The 13,433-nt window shown below is 46.6% G+C and overlaps 1 protein-coding gene across 1 annotated transcript in view; it reads left to right on the top strand.

Moving 5' to 3' along the window:
• The window catches only part of LOC149353186 (locomotion-related protein Hikaru genki-like), a 42,537-nt gene extending 33,179 nt beyond the window's left edge, over positions 1 to 9,358 (top strand). Inside the window, exon 9 of the mRNA XM_089582391.1 lies at positions 3,437 to 9,358. Coding sequence (XP_089438517.1) covers positions 3,437 to 3,639 — 203 coding nt within the window. The 3' untranslated portion in view covers positions 3,640 to 9,358. The remainder of the gene's footprint in view (positions 1 to 3,436) is intronic.
• The last annotated feature ends 4,075 nt before the right edge of the window (positions 9,359 to 13,433 follow it).

Here is a 13,433-nt window from a genome sequence, read left to right as displayed (position 1 = left end):
GTGAACATATGGTATAACCGCATGCCTCTTCATACCGGTCGGCTTAGGTGGATAGCAGTTCTTAAAAGGATTTAGTTTCCTCAGAATTTTATTGCATGCAAGCAGGATTATCTCTTCCGGAAAGGCTGCCGATTGTAATCTCCTAACCTGCTGACAAAAACTATTTGCCATTCCATGCACACAAGATTTTGAAAGCGCTGATCCTAAACATGCAACGGCTATTCCACATTTAACTAACTTAGAATGGGCTGATCGATAACTTCGCAATGGCTTCTCTGAGCGCTGCTGGAACGACCAGCAGTCGTGATCACGGCTCAGGACCAATCTTAAGTCCAAAAACTGTAGATCGTTGTTTTCCAGGACTTCGAGCGTAAATTTTAACCCTTGTCCGCAACTATCAAAGACCGTCAGAAATTCTTCTACATGGCGCTTGGAATCCATAGGCTCAACAAAAATTAAATAATCATCAACATACCTAAAGACCTGTTTTACGCAATTTCCAAACTTAGATTTTATCACCCTATCAACATGACGCAGAAAAATATTACTTAGGACCGGTGCTACTTTAGACCCTATGTACACCCCCGCTTTTTGAGCAAACAGTTTACCTTCCCACTCAAGAAAAGTTGACTGCAGGTAGAACAACAAGAGTTCCAAAAACGACTGAACAGATATCCCACAATCCGAAATAAATCTCTCTTCATCATTGTCAATAGTTATGCTTTTCTTAACACACTGCAGAAGCTTATCCTGAGGTAGGGAATAAATCAAAACCTGTGCATCGATGCTAAACGTTCCACTCGAACCCGAGTTACAGCGTTGCAAATACTCAACAATGGCGACAGAATTCGAAACAAGAAACGGATCATCAATCACAAGACTGCTGAGGTGCTTTTGCAAAAAAAAAAACTTGATATCGAATGTTGCCAGGTGTCACGGTTTGTAACTATACATCGGAAAGGAATTTCGGGTTTATTAGTTTTCGCAGAAAGGAAAATATCTAGACAATTTTTTTGCGAACTACTAACGGAACGCTGAAGCCCTACCAAATTCATTTTCCCCAGTAACCGCATCTGTCTTCTGTCTATTGACGTTAATACTAACTTGCTTAATGTTTTTTGCGATGGAGTTCTCGGCTCTTTCCCGAAAGAGAATCTCTGGAACAACAGCAAAATGCCCTTCTTTATCAGATACCAGCAACTGTAAATCCTCCAACTGTCCCCTTCAAAGCCTCAACACACTCCACCACGCACCTCGGCTGTTCCTCCTTCCGGGCTTGGCGGGAAACACTCGTTCCAAGGCACAACATTTCTTCTTTTCCTAGGGATGGTTGGACACAAAATTTCGGACCTTGCTTGAGAACCTTTTGGAACCTTTCCGGCACCTGCTTGTCACCCAGAACCAGTAACTTGCCCTCAGAACACGGAGGTTTCGTCTTCGCAGGAATCCAAGGGCGTGAACAATGCCAGAGAAATTACATGTGTTGCTTCGCTAGGTCACACCACTCACGAAAACGTCGCACTCGGTGGTTGTCCCTGCCACATGCCGCCCAAAGGCAGTCCTTGTAGAACCGATGCTGGTGCCACCACTTCGATGCTATTATGCGGCACATTTGGCGACTGTGTCCTATCGTCGGGAGCAGAGCTCCGCACATCTGTACCTCAACCGGGCAAATGGCACGTCTAGCATGCCAGGAAGCCAGGCGAGCTTTTAAAGCAGTAACTGTGATTAGAGAAGCCAGGGCAGCCTGATTGTCGAGAAGAGCGGTGTTCACATAGATTGAAGGCATATAATAGCGGTGTCACATAGATTAAAGAGTGTAGGCGCCAGATATGGCATTCAAGTGCTGTTCTCAGCCCCGAAAAAACTTGGAAAAATATGTGTCATGTAGATAGGAAAGCAAAGGCTAAGAAACAAAAAAAAACAACCGGTAGTAGAGCCTTCAAGATAAAATACCAAAATAAGTTCGTGCCATATACTGAAAGGGTAGTCTATGACATTGAGTTTTCGTGTGGCAAGAAATACATCGGCCAAACTGGAAATTGTGTCAACACCAGTATACGTCAGCATAATGCCTCGTTAAAGGGTTCCCCATCGTCCAACCTTCCGTTACATAACAGAGATTGCCCCCTGAATAATATCCCGGGTTCCCCCAATAAGAAAATGTGCACTCCTCTTTTCTATAAGACAAAAGATGTTTGCAGGCATAGGGATAAATTAACAAGGGAACTGTGTGAGGCATATCACATCCACGGGAATGGCGACACGTGTGTAAGCACTGCCTCAGTGCTTCTCCATGACTTCGAGGTTAAGTATCTTCATTCCTATGATTAGAAGTGTTTGCGGAGTAGCATGCGTCCTGGTTGTTTTTTTGGAGGGTATTAATGCATGTGTTTTTTTCGAATAAACCTCAGTTGCTAGTCAGCGCTTGTCCTTCTTCTTTTTTTCTGTCTTGTCCGTCGTCGCTTTGCTGTTTTTTACTTATTCAAGGAGGGGAGATACACGGAGGCCGACCTGGATGAGTTTGTGGGGTTCGTTCCTGCGAACCCTCGCCTCGCTGACGGAGAGCACTGGGCCGCGTCGAAACGTCCGCGCGCGGCAAGTGGCCGTGGCTGAAGAGCGAGAGAGCTGTCCTCACCACGCCCGCAACAGTCACGCCGTCTGTTGGCGCTAGTGTCGCTGCGGCGCTGGCGTGCTGCCTCGTTGGTTACGGTACCTAGGGAGGACGACGTCGCGGAGAAGCAAACCCAAAAGGGCGAAGCGGAGCGAGTTCCCAAAATTTTTAACACCCCTATTTCACAAAAATAACATGAATGGCTCCAAAACCTTAGGAATGCACGCACGCCGCACACTTCCACGTTCACGCAACTGCAGCCCTACTTCAAAAAATCTCATTTATGCCCAATTAATTACGTTATTTATCATCCGAAGCTGTTCCCGGAACGAAAACTTTGCTACAATGTCTTTTAGTAATACATTCCATCTCGTGAGAGAAGAAAAACGTTACAGAAAATGACAGCGCTTCCTAGGCGCTCCGCAGAAGTTTGCGATGTCCATTTTTATTTCTTGTTTTTTGAAAAGCGATCCTTTTTCAAAAGCGCAAATGGATCTGAAACGTAGCCGGCATCACTGACTTCGTGAAAATAGCTCTAGACGTTAAAAAAAAAAAACATTGAAAATCACGCACACAATCGTGGACGACATGCTGCAACGGGTTGCGTATATATTCTACTGCACGGATAAAACCAAAGCTTGACATTACTGCGGCGCTAGCAGACGAGCAAATCTTTCTGAGGTTATGGTTAACAGTCCTCGTAGGTGGTCGCTGGAAACTGAGCTGGACACTTCAACCAAGCTCGGATGGCGAGGTCGAAGCAATTTAATCCCAGCTTGAAGCGAGGTTCGTGAAGCCAACCTGTTGGCGTTTTGTTCGCAGGCAAACCGGCCTGCGAGTTCCCGGGCCAGCCAGCGCATGCACGCGTGGTGCCCTCCAAGTTCCACTACGACATCGGCGAGCTGGTGACGGTGGCGTGCAACGCGGGCTTCCGGCTTCTGGGCTCGGCGCAGCTGCGCTGCTCGCGTGACGGCCACTGGTCGCACCCGCTGCCCCACTGCCGGCGCCTGCTGCTGCACAAGTAGTACCAGCGCGTGCAAGGGGGCATCATCATCCAGCACATGTCGCCGCCGCACCGAACCTGATCCCTCGAACCCGCGCCAGCTACCGTATAGCTCCCCGTCCGCGGCCTGGCCCGCTCTTAGATTGCTTCTTTTTTTTTTTTCACTCTCGTTTTATTTCTCAGGAAGACATCCTCGCTCTCGCGCGGCCTGCGGACAGGATTGGTGGTCGAACCAAGAGAGGCGCGGCTGTTTTCGCGCGGCAGTGAGCCGTGATAAAACGTGTGGCGCACCAGAAGCAATCTGGCCGTAAAGTTTTCCAAAGACGGCTGGAAAACATTCCGTTCTGGAAGAAATTGGCGAAAGCTTTCGAGGCTGTCGGAGCGTTGCCGATGTCCTTTGTTAGCGTTAAGGCTCCAGGAGGTGAAGAAAACTGAAAGCCTTTTTCTGTTTCGTTTATTGCCTTCATCATTCGTTCGAAGGAGCACTGGAAATAAGCTTAAAGGAAGCGGCGAGTGTCGAAGCCGGGGCGAGTTCATGTCGCGGTATTTTTTTCGGCTGTAGTTTCACCTTCTTTCCAGCTTTTTTTTTTTAACGCACACTGCGTCACGGGCCTGGTCAATTCAGACTCCGCGTTATGCGATGAGCCGACGGATGGCAGAAGCTCAAAACTATTTTTTCTCGGTTTCCGCCAGTGCTAAGCTTCCGCCTTGAAATCTTCTGATCACACAGCGGGTGCGATAAGTGGCGCTGTTATCGACTTGCCTCGTGCAGGGTATTCAAGTGTCTATAAACCACACGTAGAAACTTTCCTGGCGACTCGCTTAGCAGCATCGCGATAGCCTCGCGGCGAATCGTGTTATGCAGCTTCCAACTTCCATGTGCAAAGCCCACGCGCTGAGCCAACGGGCAAATACTTCTACCTGCAGACAGATTTAACGATGTCTGAAATGGTCTTTGTTATTTCCACCAGTACCGTGGTAGCGCTGACATTAGCTGTCGTTTATTTTTGCGGGCGTTTATTTTTATATCTATCATATATCAAGAGAGGCCAAAACTGTTTCCGGATTTTGTTCCTTCAAAGACACGTTCTCGCGTGAAACGTCTTCGCCAAGAAAGGCTCACCGACAGCCTTATCATTCATGAGAAAAAGAAATGATCGAGTCAGTAATTTATTGTGCAGAACATTTTTTTTCTTCGTGCATTCGAAGTAACGCAGGCGTAGTTTAAAGTTAATAGAATCTTTTTGTGTGTTTTTCATTCTATCTTATTGTACAATGCCGTGTCTGTGGAGGAGTCGACGTTTTCGGCGGAATAGTAGCCGGGCCTAAAGCGAAGTTCGGACTTACGGACGCTATCGGGGTGGGAGAACGAACGCAGCGCCAATTTTCCGCCTAGAGGTAACTGTATAAGGCATGGGGCGTAGCTTTCAGAGGTGAAAGTCGACAAAAACAACTCATTGAACGCATTGGAGCACTGAAATTAAATAACGTTTCGTACCATACATTTATCCGCTCTCGCTGCGCGTTTAAAGATTCCTTCGGGATGACATTTGTCGTTCTACGCCTTACTGGTTATAATACACTCCTTGTATCTGACAGCAACGTGTTTCAAACAACATACATACATGTAATTTAACTTTCTTACTAATATATGCGCGCCTTATACTATATTTTTTTTTTCTCATAGGAGTCTTTCCGGGCGGCAAATTTCAAAACGTGGTTTCGTTTGCGAATAGTGCGTTGGTTCTATGCAATGTGCCACTACAAACAATTCACTAAGGCTTCCATGTTCTACTGCGGTCAGATTCGATGTGCTAGCACAGACAAGACGGCTTCCTGAGTAAGTATTCGATGTATAGAGAGTGTTTCAGTGAAGCCCGACTGCAGTTCTTGGAAACAAACTTTTTGATCCATAACATTGGCTTTAAGGCATAGTAAAACCAGTAGTGGAGGGTGTCGCAAAACAGGTCAATAGCGTTAGCTTGAAGCTGGTTGATGAAATTATAATACTTTACTTTTCAACGATTACACCTAGGCGCCAGTTTTTAAGTAGAGGTTCGTAGCTGACCGTTAGTAATAGCCGTAATAGTTTTTACAATTTCGGGATTGTGATTCTGCTTGTCGCTGCGGCACAGCAAATTCACGTCCTCCGGGCGCGCGAAATGAAAACTGCGCGGCCGCTTTGCGCGGGGCTACACTCACAAGCAAAAGGCACTCGGCGGCGCACATGCCATGTGGCCCTGGCTTCGAGGGGGGAGAACTGGAGAAATTAGTAGAGGCGAGCAGCTGCTCAAGCCCTGAAGTGTTCGAATTAAAAGAAAAAAAAAACTGCTCGAGCGGGACAGAGCAGGTATCACGTGACGCGTACACCACCATGTGACGTTTGTTTGTGCATGTGGCTTCGCGCGCTCAGCCGCCGCGTGGCTTCGATTGACGCGCCGGACACGCCAGAACTCGTTGTGCTTTGGCGACAAGCAGAATTGCGTTTTTGAAATTGCATAAAGTGATATGGCTGTTATTAACGGTCAGCTGCAGGGTGCTAATCACAACCAGATACTTACTGTAATGGTTGTGAAGGCAACCATTGCAATTAAGTTGCCAGCTTACAACGTAATACGAATCGCCTTTGTTGTTACGTACACCGCTAGTTGTATTGCTGTGGCACAAAAACCGACTTTATTTATCCTCAAAAAGCCTCCCTTTAAAGGGTCAGTCTACTCGCCGAGATGAGTGTATAAATAGTGGCATATTCTGGTAGTTGGCACTCTATAACATCAATAACGAGAGAACTGCTCTCGGTTTCGGAAGGAATTTATATTTTAATTTGGCGTTAAAAGTCGCGTAAAAATGCATGATGGTGACCCCAAACGTTCATATTGTTGATGCAGGTGGTAGCCTTTTTTTGTAGAAGCATAAGTGAATATACTACGTACCGTTAGTATGCCCCAATGTCATAGAAACGTACGTTTTGTTCGAGTAAACTGTAGAAGGCGTACCGCTCGCTTGTTCTGTAAATCACATGAATATTTATAGTTATACGTACGCTCAACGCACGCACATTCCCACTTTTAGTTCAGCGTATTCTAGCAGAGACACAAAAATAAACTCAGCCTATAGTGGCGCCATCTGATTGTCAGGACGGGAACCATTTCTGTAAACAAACCGACTCTCCACTTAAGCCTAGAAGCGGCAGAATCTTCACTCTGATTATTAAAATAAAGCAAATTTATCACTTATACGTTTTCTTATAGGCAAGATGAGACGAAGCGAAAGACCGGCCCCCATTTATGGCCAGTGAACGCACTGAAAAAGGCAGCAACAACGAGAATTCAGTCTGAAGCTATATGTCCGGCTTCGACGGGCGCCACCATGTTTGTCGCCGCACGGCGGAAATCCAGATGGTTGCCAGATGAGACTACCATCTCATACAGATGTGTTCCCACATCAATAAATTCTGTTTTAAAATGTTCTTCCGCACTTCTTGGCACCCCACCTGGCTAAACGGTAATTTGAGTAAAGAGCTATCGGTTGCCGCAAAGAAAATATGGCCGATAAAAATCAGTAGACTGACCCTTTAAAATTATTACTGACGGTCTTAGTTAAAAATCCATATCTAATACATAGGACGCAATACTAACCAAGGAGTCTTATCACCTGACGGTTGCTGTAGAAAGCGAAACGTAAAAAAAAAATGGAACATGTGCAGTGCAATCGACAGGGCCGCGCTTTCCTTGTATAACAACCTAACGGATACCTCCAAATGCAAAAAATGTAAAAAATAGATTTCAATTCAAAAACGGTCTTTGTTCGTAGCATTTTTTTTTCTTTTTTAAAAGGAAGCTGCCAGTAAAAAAGAGAGAGAAAGAGAGAAAACCTAGGAGAGCTTCTTGCACGTATAAATTCAGCGTTTTTGAGTGCGCACGTAAAGCGGAAAAAATGTGAGCACAAATTTGGCCCTTACCCGAAGCACCATAAAAAGGCGGGGAAACGCGCCATTTTTGTTTTATGCCTGTCATTCTATGCGCTGTACCGGAAGCTATTGCGCGACCATCAGCTCACGTGAATGGAAGCCGCCCCATTCTGCTGCAGTGTAATGGTGGAACGAAACTGGCTCTCGAGCCCATAGGTGCTTGTGTAATAGCATCACATAACACCTCCGCGCGTTATGAACAAAAAAGGACGTGATGGAAGGTGGGGCGTAGTTATGCCTATTCCCTGAAAAGGCGCATCGCGCCTAGTTTGGAGCGACACACTTAAATACAGGCAGACGATCCTTATACAGGCAGTTCAGGTTTAAAAGGAACCCGAAACACATTTATCGCGTTAAACACTCGCGGGAACTGGCCTTTTGAAGAGCAAGTTCGTGGACGGTGAATTCATATGACGGAGGCACTTAGTGTGGGTGCCAAGTCACGTGATAAATAAGTGCGTCACGTACGATAAAATAGTATATAGAAAACAAAAGTAAACCTGGGGCTATTGGCCAGGACGTTCCCGTCTTGCTTATTAGGGAAAGGGATTTGTGCCAGCACCGCGCTTTTGGTGGGCGGATATGGGTGCGATACTTGAAATTAGCTGAACAGCATATAGTCTAGACGTGAGTGGTATTACTTCACCTACAATAATATACCCAAGCCTGTTAAAGCTGACAGGATCGATGTCTCGGATTACTCTGCAAGATTACGCCATGTGTCAGAGGCGCCATTTTTGTTTTCGTTTGTAATTTATTATTCTATTTTCCTCCACACTTTTTCCCTCATCCTTATCCCGGGCTGCGGTCTAACGCAGAAAAGTAGCGGGTAGTGGCATTCGCGTCAGCTTCTCCTTTGGAGTGCGCCGAAATTTTCAAATGCGCATTTGCGACTCTGACCTGGGTGACTGTCTTTTACTTCGTCTAGTGCGTGTGGCATCCAAAGACGTGTGACGTGTGCGGTGACATCCTCCATGCCTCCTTGCAACAGGCGCCACCGCTCTGCAATACGCTGGCTCTGTCTATGTCAGCCATCGACAATAGTTTCACACACGCGAGAGATTTCTAAGCGGAGGAGTGCGTCTTGGTCGAAACGCAGCTGTGGTAAAAAGCTGTCCAGGTGGCTTCAGTACTTTCGTATTTATTAACGATTGTTGGCACGATCATCGATGACAACAAAATCGCGGGAAAAAAAGGTCTACCCCAGCGTGTTTAACGCCCTCACCTTCGGTCACGTCGTACCTCTGTCGTGTCTCGCACTCCTGCTTTCCCTTAGACCTTTTTGTGCCAACGTCGGTGTCTCGGGCGGCCAACTAGCTGTTGAGGCGCTCGGTTGTGCAAGTACGTTGGCCGAAGGACGGGCAGATGAGCTGGTTGGAGCCGTTGCATGACGATGATGGGTGCACTGGGCGAGAAAGCTGCTCGAATCAGGGGCCAATGTAGTGCCAATTTAGCGTGGCTGCTCGTAGCGATACTAGTTCTTAAAGCGATATCTCGCGGCACATCCCCGGGTAGCGCCTCGTTCGGGGAAACGTAGTCCCTCGTTTGGTCGTAACTCTGCTTCGGTCCTCTCGCACGGTATGTATAGAGACCTCCCGCTGTGTTGTTTGGCTTTTTGCTCCTGTACGGTTTACTGTTGAATGTATTATTCCCGCGATTGTACAAAGGTGTTTTTATATGCACAGTGCGATTTATATTTGCGTACTCTGTTAAGAAAAACTCTGAAACTGGTGTCGTGCAGGAGGTAATAAAATACTTGTTATACCAGCTAGACCCTGTATTTTTTCCTTATGCGCATGAGAAGCAGTTAGTAGATTTCCGTACGCTGAGACAGTTGCTCCATGCGCGCCTCTAGTTCAACGCCTGCTACAGCTGCAAGATAAGGAAGATAGTGGGAGGGGCCTGAGAAGCAGCACTACCACAATGAAGCGAATTCAAGCTCCGTGCGATTATAAGCATTCTCTTCCATCCTCCAGCTTTTGAGGTCATTTTATAAACTAAAGCGAAATTCTGAATGCAAGCACGATACAATTCAAAATTCTCATTGCGCACCACATCTTCACTTCCAGTCTTCACAAATTAAACAAATTCAGGGGGGCACTTTGTTGCCTAAACTGCGGTCAGGCGAAAGCCTTAAGCGCGGTGTTGCTACTTGTGTCCCTGATGTGTGGTTAAGATGTTAAGCTTCGACTCTAAGAGTGGAACGCGACAGCGTCTTGCAACGCTGCCAGAGAGTCCACAGAACGCCATCGCCCGTTCGGCTCTACGCCTTGCTCGTCGGTAAACTGGTTTTTGAGGAAAGGAAATGTGTCTCGCATAACTCGGTGGAGACTTGAACCTCGCCGTAACGGGAAGGGAGGAAGATGGAAGTGAACGAAGACACCCTATTCTCTAGACGCGCCTTTGTTCATTCCAAAGCGTTGAGCTGGCATGGCGGAGTGGTTGCGCGCTCGTCTCGCACTCCGGAGACCCTGGTTCGATTCCCTAACTCGACCAATTTCGTACTCGGTTTTATTTATTTATCTGGCCTGACTAGAAATGTTAATTAGACTAATTGGTTAACGAATCAATTAACTAAACTCAGTCCCACTTACTTGGAGCATCACTAAATTATCCCTTTAATTAGTTGCATGGTTACTAGCCAAAGTGCAATTGGCCTCGTTTGAAATTCGCGTGCTGTGACGTCACGACCATTTCGACTAATTGAAAAGCGGGACATTTCTGTCGACAACTCCTGCTTACAATGATGAGGCATTAAAGGCTTCCGCTTTAAAAAAATAAGTGGTTAAATGACTTTCACACTAGAATTTAATGCATCGTTCATGCTCTAGTTAACGAGAGAAAAAAACAACCAGGCCATGCCAGTCAAATGGAACCACTGTCTTAAAAAAAAAGAAGTGTTTCCTTTTATGTGTTGAACTCTGAGTATCCGTGGTACTTGTTGCTTGATCACCAACTTGCCCCTGGTAAGTGGTGTTGAATCTTTGGCTATTCACAGCTGGCAATATCGTTTGTGAGGTGATGTTAAATCTATTACACGACGAATAGGCAGCTCAAGGTCACATGTTAGAGACAGAGTAGAAAACATGTCTAAAACACACGCACGCCCCCCGATATAATACGATGCGTGGCGCAAATTAACAAGCCGAGGTGAAAACGGGAAAAGAATTGTAAATAGTTAACTATAAAGCCGGCGGGGGGAGGAGGGGGGAGGTCACGTGCATATATACCGCCAGTAACATAATCGTAGAGCGGTTGATAGAACTGTTGTAAAAGGTTGCTCGATGAGTATGAGCCCCTCAACGCCGGTCCTTGAGGCGCCACTTACTGGGTGCAAGTGTCTGCATCCCCTGAATTGGGGAGGAATAGCCCTCATCATGGCGTTAAGTGAAATATGACAAAACACAAGTGAGAGAAAGCTCTCAGGACTCAAAGATGCAACGCGTACGCAGTTGCGAAGTAAATATATACAGATCGGAAAGAGAATTTCATACTTCTCGACTTTTACCTTTTGATGATTTCCAGTTAGTTCGAAAGGCTGAAGTAAAATATCAGAATTAGGGTATGGATTCACACAATTTTTTCTTATGTTTACGTACTATCAGCGTCCAATGAAACGCGAACAAAACAACTGGACCGCGAGCACAAAAAATCAAGCATATTAGAGGCTGGAGATGAAATACAGGCGTGGGCTTTTAACATTTCAGAAGAGCGGTCTTTTCGGCTTCGATGGGAAAATGAACTGCTAATGTATTTTGCCTCCCTAGTATAATATCTGCGAGTTGTGCTGTTCGTGTTTCAGTTGGCTTGTTCGCGTTTCAATTGACGCTGATAGTACATACACAGAGTGTACTGCACGCGGCGTGTGGTACTAACACGATAGCGTTAAGGCTGCCGTTGTGCAGAAAATCCGGCGTCGTTGGCGTTGTCGGCACTGTGAACGAAAAATCCCCAGAAAGCAACCTAGGTGGGCAACATAGGTCATGTGACCTTGTGGCACTATCATCATCATCATCATCATACCCTGCCCACCAGATTGTGAGCAAGCTGACCACCGTGGCAGGTGGCAGTTAAATTAATGATTGGTCGCTAGGGAAGAGCGACCTGGGCTACAAAAGGCCCACCGCTGGGAGCACCTAGCATCGCAGGGCCATCGCTTAACCGGTGCACCACTGCGCCAGGAGAGGTGTGAGGACTCTTAGAGATTTATGAATGTTAAGTAGAGAATGACCCATTCCGCATATATGGGCGTCAATCCATTAATGCTATGACGTCATACTCTTAAGGCTGAGCTTAAGTGTCCCCTCCGATTTTTTGTCTTCCTGAGATAATTACGCAACTAATCTTCACCGATAACAAAAAATGAAAGCACTTTCCTATGCTTCCCTTGGTTTCAGTGACTGTTGGATTCATTCATACGAACAGAGAGTAGTGAGGAACACAATGAGAAACGGAGTTAAATAAAGTAATGCAGGCCTCCTACGTTCATGCGCTGCGCCATTGCCAAGTTTGAAAAACATTTTTGTCAATCGTTCAGCGCGCGCAGTTTTCTGATTTGATGAACGGTTCTCTGACCATTATTAGTATTTTGTTGCGGGTCAAAATTTATGTTTGGGCACAATCACAATAAATGGCAAGCTTTTGGCGCAGCTGCGCGGTTAACACTTCGGCCATGCTAGAATATCCACGTGTGCGTCCACAGGTACAGGTAGCGTCAAATTTGAGAGTTGACCCACCAAGAAGCCTCCACAAAAAAGCGATGGATATACGTAGGACGGTTTAATGCCTGCGTGAGCCAACAAGCATTAAGAGCAAAATCGGCGAGGTTGCTGGCACTTGAGGCGCGTGCGCTTTGTCAGGTGGCAAGAAAGAGTAACCGTTTCCCATTTATCTTAAAACGAAAAATAAATCAAGCTCATAGCACTATAATGAAATGGCTGACAGACTGGCTGGAAAAATAACCAGCTATAAAATTCACAGCATTCGCCTCCTGTGCAAAGTGAACCCGTGTGGAAGCGAGTGCAATGCACTTGCGAAGAACAAACAGTTTGGGGATGCAGACGCATTTACTAGGGACACATGCATTTTCTCATGCATACAGACGCACGTCCCCGTCGCCAAGCCTTGAGTGCATATACAGGTAAGACAATGTGAAAGCGAAACCTTAGCATGTAGACAAGAATTGCTTCACACGTGTGAGTGACAAGCATACCCTTTTAGACCAGTTCCTCACTAATAGATGTACGGCCTACACCCTATAGGCGCCTGCGCGGGCCGTCTGAACGCAAAACTGAAGCGCCTCACAACGGTCGCAGCGCGAAGCAAGGAGGGCGTCTACCGCCAGTTATCACAGTGTACGTATTACGAACAGCGAAACCAGGTGGAGAGGGAAAAAAAGGCCCGTGTCCGCAACTGCAATATGAGTACCGAAAGTGCCCATCAAGCGGCACTCTCTTATGGTGAGGTCACGTGATTTAAAGGAACATGAAAGGACACGACGCCCTTTTATACCACAGGCAGCTGTTTTGTACTTTCTGAGCGGGATTCGAAACCACACCAGTGCGGAGCAAGAACTCCGCTTGGTTAACGCCTTATACCACTCGGCCATCACGACGAGGTTGTTAACGGTGCGTTTAACAGTTATTTGCATGCAAGAGTCATGGTTTGGTCTATCGGGGTTTAACGTCCCAAAGCGACTCAGGCATGAGCCATGGCGCCTGCACGCTCGGTGGCAGTAGTGCTGCACCCGATGGTTGGGGCTGGATGATTCGACGACCAACAAGCGTCTCTAAAATCTAAAAAGCAACGCGGGATTGACGCCGCAGAAATGAAGTGCTGGACAGCTC

This window comes from Amblyomma mixtum, chromosome 3 (genome assembly GCF_055824585.1).
Source record: "Amblyomma mixtum isolate Tamu chromosome 3, ASM5582458v1, whole genome shotgun sequence".
Taxonomy (NCBI): domain Eukaryota; kingdom Metazoa; phylum Arthropoda; class Arachnida; order Ixodida; family Ixodidae; genus Amblyomma; species Amblyomma mixtum.
Note: the sequence above shows the minus strand (reverse complement) of the source record. Positions and strands in the feature narration are given on the sequence as shown.